This window comes from Bemisia tabaci, chromosome 1 (assembly GCF_918797505.1).
Source record: "Bemisia tabaci chromosome 1, PGI_BMITA_v3".
Taxonomy (NCBI): domain Eukaryota; kingdom Metazoa; phylum Arthropoda; class Insecta; order Hemiptera; family Aleyrodidae; genus Bemisia; species Bemisia tabaci.
Genome location: NC_092793.1, coordinates 23,234,009 through 23,244,303, shown reverse-complemented (window position 1 = coordinate 23,244,303; position 10,295 = coordinate 23,234,009). Strand labels below are relative to the sequence as shown.

General features: G+C 35.5%; 1 protein-coding gene across 1 annotated transcript; it reads right to left on the bottom strand.

Moving 5' to 3' along the window:
* Window positions 1–118: 118 nt before the first annotated feature.
* On the bottom strand, window positions 119–9,972 carry PIG-K (Phosphatidylinositol glycan anchor biosynthesis class K). The gene is made up of 8 exons (XM_019057681.2): window positions 9,800–9,972; window positions 8,945–9,066; window positions 7,802–7,937; window positions 6,697–6,905; window positions 6,313–6,430; window positions 4,523–4,633; window positions 3,927–4,099; window positions 119–2,331 (listed from the first exon to the last, which is right to left on the bottom strand). Exons 1-8 carry the CDS (start codon window positions 9,860–9,862, stop codon window positions 2,265–2,267), a joined length of 999 nt encoding a protein of 332 aa, XP_018913226.2. The 5' UTR covers window positions 9,863–9,972; the 3' UTR covers window positions 119–2,264.
* Window positions 9,973–10,295: the final 323 nt, after the last annotated feature.

Below are 10,295 nucleotides of genomic sequence, written 5' to 3'. Positions count from 1 at the left end.
ATCTTTTGTTTTTCGTTAAGGCTTTAATAATAGTAGAAAAACGATTTCAAAAACGAGAGAAAATTCAATTGAGTTTGTAAGTAAACTAGTCTCTGAAAAATGCAGAACGCATGACAGATGAAATAAATATGTAGTTACAAAATAATTTATTATTCTCTTAAAAGTGGAACAAGAAGTAAATTTACACAAGGTTGAAAATATATCAGTTTGGTCTTTTATCCTACTTCCATTCTTCCAACCAGAATAGATTGTATTCGAATTTATGTTGATTGGGTTGAACCTCATAGTTTGGCGGTAGATAATAATGTTTCATCCGAACACTCAGTTTGAAAGTCTAAAATTGACGGAACTATCACCCTTTAAAATTCCTGTATATCCTGATAGATGACATAATCCTCAACAACAGTCTACACTTACAATAATTTCTTACATGTTTATCTTAAAAAATATGGGAACGGGCAACTAATGAAAATTGTATTCATTTCTAAAAGAAATGATTCTGGGAGAGCACTGTAGTGTGCCATGGAAGAAAACATTTTTCATTGTGTATTTCTGACAGTGACGTCTCATGCCTAGTAGAATATAAGCATGAAGAATTACACAAGACAAACAACTGTAGTTTAGTATGCAGAAACTTATCATTCAGAAAGATATAATTCAATTTTACCTACAACAATCCACCGATGAAACACAATTGATCCATCAGGGTGGTTCAGAAATACGAACCTTTAAACTGGGACTACAGAATAGATAAAGTTTAAAGAAAAATTTTTTACTGATACTGTATATCTTTTTTATAACGACAATAATATTTCTAAAATTTCCAACAAAACTCTGCTGCATTGCAAAATGTTCATAAAAATAATTTTTCTTTGGCTTGATGTCTACAATCAAAATGGGTCATTGATGCATTTGTTGAGTTGCTAATTGAAATGAAGGCAGGATTCAGATTACAAAATTTTCACGCAGCCCAAGGGCTGTGATTAGCCTGCTTCAAGAAATAGGCTGATTCTGACTAGAATACCTCATAACAAGAGGGAATAAAACAACAAACACTAAACCTCCTTTGTTGAATAAAGATAATGGCCTCAAAACAGAGCATAGCAACAAATCAATGGTGTAAGTCGGCAATCACATAACTCGTTTTACGGTGTCTGAAAATCTCCACCTCTATATTATTTTTTTAAAGGAGAACAAATTGACATCATTCTTTGAAATTTATGCAGAATTTTTTTCGCACAGAGAAGAAAAATCACGGCAGTTTTAAAGAATTGCCGTTGAGTAGTTTCCCATTCAAAAAATAAAGTATGACAGGAAGTCTGCGACATGCAAACCGAGTTATGTGATTGCCGACTTACACCGTCGATATGCCTTTTTCTGCACATTCTTTCCAAGGAAAAAATTATCATCATTATTTTTCTTTTTCAATGTCTCCAAGGGACAGTGTAAGAAATTCGGGTTTTGAGTGGGTATCAGGTATTAGGCGGATAAACTTGCTCGTTAATAGTATTAGTTTATAGTTTAAGGATCGCTGGAGTTCCTCCTTTTTTTGGATTTACAATTAAATGAGAAGTAGTATCTTTGGTACTCTGGTTTTAAATTTTTAAGTACACCAATAATCTTAATCTCTTTACTTTCAGTTCTATCCCATGCTTTGACTGTAATTTAAAACAGCGCATGCTCAGGTGGTCAACAAAAATCACTGATCACTTCATCACGGTGATACATTAAGTCTTGAGGCATGAATTAACAGTTAGAATAATTCCCCTTACTTCATTCTTTCGTTTTATCATGTTTCAATTTTATTGTAAAGTGTGAGGAGAAATCTCTGCAAAATCAGGATCCAAAGACCTGAGGATGAGCATATAAATACTAGAAATGGGCATTGTCTCAGCTTTTAGTAAGTTTGAGGAGATCAGGATAAAAGAAGAAACATAGGTAATACATTTGCTATTAGAAGTTTGGACTGCTTCAGCCTTAAGAGCAAAGCATGATTTTGTCTGAGGCCCCCCCTCAAAACCCGGATTTATGACATTTTTCACATTGTTTCTAGGGTGCACTAGAAAAAAGAGATGAAATGGTATACAAAATTTCTTAATAATTAATGGAAAAAATGCCAGCGCTCTTGAAGGCAGTAACTTGGAAGCCCTTTTTGAAAGTCTATGTAAAATAATCTTCATTTGATCTTTAATTCAATCCGTAAAGTTTGATCTGCTCGTCATTTAGTCCGCAATATTTGTTCTCCACAATTAGCTTGATATATTTTACAGGTGTGAAGGAAATTGTGGGACAAAGCCATACTTTATTACTGGTGTGAGGTTTTCTGATATCCTGAAAAAATATAAATAAAATCAATGCTGATGTTTATTTTACATAAAGTGTTTTAAACTGGATTTAATTTTCGGTACATTGCTTTTCTTCATAAATAACATGGCGTTCTCCTTCATCGCAATGGGCCTGTTGCAAATTTTTGCCAGAGCAAAAATAAGAGTTGTTCCTGATAGATAATATCTCTAAAATCACGATGAGCGCATCGGTAAACTCTGAAATGCACTCCTAACTTCACAATCTGCATATGAAATTTGCGTTTTTTTAAGCTTCCTGCTTCAAAAAGGATACTACAGTACAGCTTAACATTTCATTAGAGGAGTCGTTCCATTCAATCCCTGCTCAACATAGCCGACGCTTCCGCGCGCAAGTTGAGGAAGGCCCGAGATCAATCAAGGCGGATATCTATCAACGCGAGAAAAATTTGAATGTAAACACGCCAATTGTTATCAGGGGGTTAGAATCATCGTCTCGTCACATGTGTTTTGGCAGATCGGCATTGGCTATGTTGAATATCACGTAGGATTCTTCTGAACAGGGGTTGGATGGAATGACTCCTCTAACGAAATGTTCACCTGTGCCATGGTATCGTTTTTGAAGCAGGAAGCTCGAAAAAACAGAAATTTCTTTTGCAAATTTTGAAGTAAGGAGTGCATTTCAGACTTTGCCGATGCGCTTATTGTGATTTTTGAGACACTTCCTATGAGTAACAGTTCATACTTTTGCTCTGGCAAAAGTTTGCAACAGGCCCATTGGTGGCCAAAGTGAAAAACTACATATCTTTACTGCGGTGTTTCAAGATTTCCGCTTAACTTAACTTTTTCAAAGAGAAACAAGCCATCTTTATGACTTGAAAATCCAGAACATTCGGCTAACAGAAGAGAAAAATCAAAGAAGGTTTCGAAAGATTACTTTGGCTGGTTTTCCATGGAAAAATTAGAGTAAGACAGGAAGTCTGCAATGTTGCAAACGGAAATGCTTTGACTGTCAATATGTTTTTTGATACTTTTTAGGTACTTATTCAAATTATTTGTTAATCCCTTGAAACAAATTAAAACGGAAATGTTGCAAGGAGCGAGAAGTTACGATTTATTAAGAGTATCCTATGGAAAATTTTGCAAAAAGAAAGACAGTACCAATTATTAAAAAGTACAGAATGGCCCAATAAATTTAAAAGAAAAAGCTTTTTATTTCCAAGCTGATTTATTTAAAACGAGATTTTGGAGAGACTAGTATTGTTTGTTAATTACTTAAAACACTGCTCTCTATTTCTGAATTCTCCTTCCATTACCTCAGCTTGAAATATTTTCTTTAAGATTACATAACACTGGGGCTTAGTAACTGTCTATCATTATCAGTATTGTTTAGAGAATCTGGAGCACAAATTTTAATTTCCCCTAAAAAATTGAATCATTTGAAAATGGACCTTTACATAGTACTATACATGGCTCCTTTCTCTTGATGAGTCCATCATGGACTAAGCAACTGTTGACCTCCTTTCCCCTTATGCATTAGATCTCTGCTTCATGAACAGTTCAAAGTTGATCTTTCTTACATTGCATATTGAAAAAGGCATAGAAAGTGAGGATTTCACTTACATTTCAGTCTTAGGCTTTAGAGTAAAGTTGGCTCGATTGACATTGGCGATAACTTCCACAGGTCGAATGGATCCAAAGAAGTCCATGATAGACACTTTATGCGGATCTCGGGGAAATAAGTCTTTCCGCACACCCACAGTGGAGATGCATAGTTTTTTCGGACAAACCGCCAGCTGAAAAATGGGTAAATAACTGAGTAAGCTACAAAATTGCATTAGAATTGAGTACAAAAAAGAAAGAAAACTTGTACATTTCAACTTCCGGACAAAGAGTGCTTTCCACAGCTAACTGCTTAGAGGTTAAATTAGAATTAGAACGAACCAAAGGGCAAAAATATAACGATGAGATGTCAACAGTAGAGTATTCTTGTTTGTTTACTGCTGGTTGACAGTGGCATCATTTCAATTTCAAATTCACCTTGTAGGTTGAATTCTCAGTAGGTAGAAGAGATAGTGGAAACTTCATACTACCAACAGGATAAATCAAAATTTTTGACTGAATTACTGTCAAAGAGAATTTTGTCTTGTGTAATGCTAATTTTTAGGCTATAAAAAATTGAGCTCTTGAATCATTATAAAAATTTGAATTTAACTTACAAATTCACCCATTGTTTTTGCACTGTTGGGATGAACTTTTTCTAGGAACGCAAGTGCATAGTAAGTGTATCGGTCTATGATGTAAACTCCAATGGCTGGATCAACATGATGCTGAAACAAAATGAAGACTTTAATTGGTGCAAATTTTCATCATTTCATAAGAACCTAAACTTTAAAAAGTTAATGACAAAAGCATAAAAGCCCTTGTACTATTGTCAGTGATAAAGAGGACACTTGGAGTGTAAAAAAGAATTCCTACCAACTCAATAACACGGAAAGCAAAAGAAACAATTACAAAAGGGATGGTGGAGGGAGTCTCCTAACGCACTCTTAAAATCTATCAACTTGTTAGGCATTGCGGATAAACAATGCAACCTGCGTGACATAGCAAGGCATACTGTGCTTTCAGGTGGGGGGAATGACATACCAGTACCACGCCTTATTGAAGTTGGTCATTTACTACATTTCACAAAGAAGATAATAATTGTCCGAAAATTAACCCTCAGGTAGCAATGGGTCAGTTGCGCTGGTCACAAGATCGTATTTTTATGCTTGATTCTTGTAGATTGGCTGAATATAATAAGATCTGTCCATACCGCAACTCTCTGTGTTCAACATTAACCGAGATATCGCCCTTTGAAAAGTCAGGTTTTTGACGTCATCCACCGCAGCAGTGACACCCTAGGTTTCTTCATCTTTTGTTTGATCAGTGATGGAGAGGATGCAACGCGAAACTTCAAAGACGTTAAACGTAAACAAACTCTAGAAATAGATGGATTCGCACTTTAAAGATCTTCTTATCAGGAGATAATGCACTCGCCACGAAGAGATTAGGTGGTTAGTCAGTTCACCTCAGTTCGTCTATGTTTAACATCGTTGGAGTTTTGCCCTGCTCCCTCTGCATCACTGATCGAATAAAATAGGAAGAAACCAAGGGTGTCACTGTCGCGGTGGATGACGTCAATAACCTGACTTTTCGAAGGGCGATATCTCCGTTCATAACGAACGTAGAAAATTGCGGTATGGACAGATCATATTATATTCAGCTAATCTACAAGAAGCAAGCATCAAAACACGATTCAGTGACCAGCGCTGACCCATTCAAAGTTCAAGGAAAAAACAAGGAATTCTAGAAAACTACTGTTTAAATTTCCAGCGATTTTGTCAGTTTTTGGAACAATTCACTTTCAAATATATAAATCATTATTGATAATGAAAATCATGACTTCAACTTTGACACAATGTTCTAGAGAAAATTAGAAAATGTTAGGGGTTTTAAACTGCAAATTGATATTATTGACCGCGCAAACCACTGACCTGAACGATTTAAGTTTCCACTTGAAGGCACATTTTGCCCTGCTGCTTCACATTTCATGCTAAGAGTAATATCACTGATAAAAAGTGGAAAAAAATTCTAAGGTAAGAGAAAAAACTGCGGTCGTTTTTGAGAATTCTGTTATCTTTTCTTGGAAAATTTGTAGGCATTGATTGAAAAACTTGTAAAGGAATGGCATTGCCAAAATGTTGCAGACCTGTGCTATTATTGAGGCCATTTAAAAAATATTTAACGCTGAATTTCGGTTTTTTTCGACCCCCTCCCCCTCCAAACGCTTTCTTGAATGGCACATGACTAAGAATTAGAATTTCTTTTTAATTTTCTTCAACAGTTATTTGTGAGCAATTTTTCTTCCTAATGATTAGAAACAGACGCATTGATGACATAAAATGAACTTTGATTGATGTTTTGATTGAATAAAGCGAATTGTGAAAACTGGTGATTTAATGCTTACTGATAAGGAGTCTTCACCAACGAGACTACTTGCAACAGCAAGTATGTTTGGAGAATAGAATTTTTCATACATGGAGGCTGCTTGACAAGTGTCAATCATGAAAAACACCTCATTATACCTGTAAACAAAACAGAGAGACGGTTCTAATAGGAGTAATGTTCGAATGGGTTTTTTGAAAATACTTTTGGCACATTGAATGAGGCCATAACATGGGATTTTACTGAAGATAACTTAAAATGCTAGAAAAACAGAATATTTTTCAATAAAATTTGGTAATCTGATTTATTACTTATTTCATCATCTTGATTCTCTGAGATTATCTTGTGCACGTTTTCAAACAGTTTTGTGCAATCTTAGAAGCAGATACAATTGCAATGGTTTTACCTTCTTTTTTGCCACATTTGCTCAAGAGCATCTGCAAGTTCTTGACTGGTGACTTCCTCCGAGTCTTGAAATTTGAGAAAACCATCACCACCATGACCTGTCAGGTAGACTAGAATATTGCTTCCTTCATCCGTCAGTAATTGCTTTGATCTGGGAGTGCCTGCTGGCAGCCTCCCCGTCAGTAAGCGGACAAAATTTTCAACCGTAACCTGTGAAGTACATCATATGAAACATTTACTTCACCAAAATCTGAGACAAATTCAATTGCTGAAAAAGTGCGGTATAATCTAACTTACAAATCCAGCTGCTGTTAGAAGACTTGGAAACTTTGAGGATAAGTAACTGTGAAGGTAAATTATTTGGACTTTCTTTGAACATTTTAGCCGTTCACTTTAGTTCAGATATAATTAAATTGGAAAGCAAAAGTTCCTACTTACTCTCTTTACTTGAGTCGTGTCACATACTGTCACCTAAATAGATTGCTTTTAAACTGCAACTGAGATTCATTTTTTGGGGGGCTCATTGCTAATTGACTTGAATGTTGTGAACGACGAGAAAACATTTATTTTTTGTAATTCAGCCAACTACTCCCTCTTGCAAAAAGTGATGATCCCAGAGGAAGTTTTAATACAGGCTAAAATGGCTAAGTCGATGACTGGGCCTTGACAAGTAAAATTCAATGCTAACAATTCCTAAATTTTCCTGGATTTCTTGACTAATTACCTCACTTTTTTTGCATGTTTTAGAGAAAAAATTGTCGTATATTTTTGAGTTTGGTTACTCTCCACCAAAAATTGCATTAGTAGACAAGGGCTCTAAAGAGAAAAAGACCTGACTGATACTTAATTTTTTTTGGGCTTCCTGGTTTTTACTCATACCAGTTACCCTGCCTAACCGCTGACTTGGTGACTCCATATGGAATTTTGATGCCAAACGTGGTCTTTCAAAAATTTTCCAGGATGAAAATTCCTTGGAATTTAAAAAAAAAAATCAAAAAGAAACAACCTAATTCAATAATCAACACAAATTATACACCCTTGTCTGTACTTTGTTCAACTCCTTCCCTAACATTAATAATAAAGGCTCTGAAAAACACAACACATACCTCGTACCCTCGGTAATCAACTTCCACATCATCACCATAGACATTGATATGCTGATTTGCATTGTTGAAAACTGTGCCAGGTCTAGGATTTCGAGGGTTGCAAGCCATATCATCTGCTACCATTAGTATTATTTGACTGTAGGAGAACACAGAAGAAAAAATTTCACAGTTTCAAGAATCACTTGAGACTCTTTGACTATCTCTTGTTCTAACAATACTAATTTAAATGGAGAATACTACATAAATAATTTTCACATGCATACTCTCTGTATTAAAAATGGTGCTTGCCTTTTATCTTGGTTTGATACTGAAGTATGCATATTGCGAAGCACTTTCATGATAGGGAAACCTCTACTACTTTAAATGTGCATATCGACAGTGTAAGTTGGCAATCACATAAGTCGTTTGCGGTGTCTGAAAATCTCCGCCTCTATGTTAGTTTTTTAAAGGAGAACAAATTGACAGCATTCCTTGAAGTTTATGCAGAATTTTCTTTGCACAGCGAAGAAAAATCACAGCAGTTTTAAATAATTGCCGTCGAGTAGTTTTCCGTTTGAAAAATGAAGTATGATAGGAAGTCTGCAACATAGCAAACCGAGTTATGTGATTGCCGACTTACACCGTCGATATGAATTTTGCATTAGGAACATACATTCAAAAGGACATGTTTATCTTCTTCTGATACAAGACAAGGTATGAATTTAAGTACTACACAAAATGGTTTCTCATGAAATTTTTGCAAAACCAAATCATATGGTGGGAAGTCTGGGAATCAACTCCTAAAAAGATATCTAAAATTTTACTATTGATAGCAATTAAATGACAATAATATAAACTTCATTCATGCAATCTAACTTCTATTCGATCTGTACTAAAAATACTTCTTAATATCTTATTCAGGAGTCAATATCTAAGCCTCCTGTTAGGTAGGTGAATTGGTTTCAACTTAAGAGTTTAAAAAGAAAACATTTGCCATTTTTTCCTACTTCTGATCTTGTTTAGTGCCCCAGTTTGCTAGCAATCGATGTTGATTTTACATATCTTCATTCTAAAAGAACATGACATCTTTTCCGTTAATGTTAAAGATTACCGCTTTCTGTAGATACTTAACCATTTTGTAATCCTGCAGTGAAAACAACATACCTGTCAGGTATTCCAAGTCGTTTTACACTACGATATATTGATAGAACATTTGCGACATGACGGTAATTGAACCAAAATCTTGAGGTATCAACTAGAACGGCCCAATTATTTGTGTGCACAGCCTGCAAAGAGAAAATGGCAAGAATCAGTTTGTATTAAGAACAATTGAAGTATTATAAGAATACAATAATTAATAGAAGGATACACGCAGATTGAATAAAGCAGCTATGTGTTTGATAGATCTTTTGAAGACCCCTTAGGTGGAGGGGACTTCGTTTGAGACTAACATTTATTTTGGTATTTTTTGAAATCCATACTGCTGCTTGTTGAAGGAAGAATGGGTAAAAGAGAACACGGTACCTCTATTTGGATACTAAAAATTGATGCTTCAGAGAAATGTCTTTCATAGATTAGAGGTACGTTCTCATTACTATCCTGAGCCGCTTCAAGAAAAAACAAATTGCAAGTTACAGAATGTATGTTGCTCTACGATAATCATGTACCAGACAGGCTGCTAGTAGGATTCAATTTCTTCAATGGATATGATTATAAATTGGTTCAGAGGTAAAAAATCAGGAAATTAAACATGTTCGTGCATCGTTTATTAAACTCGCAAGAACAGCTAGGATCCGGGTTTGTCTGGAAACTAATGCAAATGACTACCTTCTGCCGCGCCATACTCTAGGAAATGAAATTCTTAGGAGGAAAAGAAGTCGAGTATGCACAAGGTAGGTTTTACGTTTTACCTTAAATAACTACTTTCATTACTGACTCAATTAAATAGATACAGAGCAGCAAAGAGTAGAGCATTTTGAGGCTATGAAACCATCCCTATCTTCATGCTGAAATACTCACCGAACACACATTCAGTAAACTTAATACGACAATATGTACACAAATACTAAATGAAACGTTCATTTTCCTGATCACATTAAAAATTACTGATTTTATAAATTTGAAGGGGGTGATATAGCCGCTCAAATTGCTATCACCGCATGATGAATTCTATGTAAACAAAATGATATCACCTTGAATGTAAACAAAGTTTAGTTTTCAACTTTACCGCCAGAGCCACCAGAGCGCTTGAGTTTGTACGGCGGGTAAATATTGTTTTCAATAATTGGCGGGAGTTTTTGAAAGAGCAGACCCCCCCCCCCCCCCCTCCCTCTTTCCGTAGGGAGAACGAACGTTGATAATTTCTTATCGTCCGATAATTTCATATAGGGGCTGTCCATAAATTACGTAACGAGATTTTTCCGATTTTTTTGACACCCACGAACCCCTTGAAATGCTATTCTAACGCTAGTCAATCACCCCGAAAACTATTATGTAACATTTGCCTCTACCCCCC

Coding starts and splice junctions, on each gene's coding strand:
- PIG-K (XM_019057681.2), bottom strand. CDS start 9,862: ATGAACGTTTCATTTAGTATTTGTGTACATATTGTCGTATTAAGTTTA. Junction 7,938..8,944: donor CGACTTGGAATACCTGACAG/GTATGTTGTTTT, acceptor GTTCTCCTACAG/TCAAATAATACTAATGGTAG. Junction 6,431..6,696: donor CAAATGTGGCAAAAAAGAAG/GTAAAACCATTG, acceptor TTTTGTTTACAG/GTATAATGAGGTGTTTTTCA.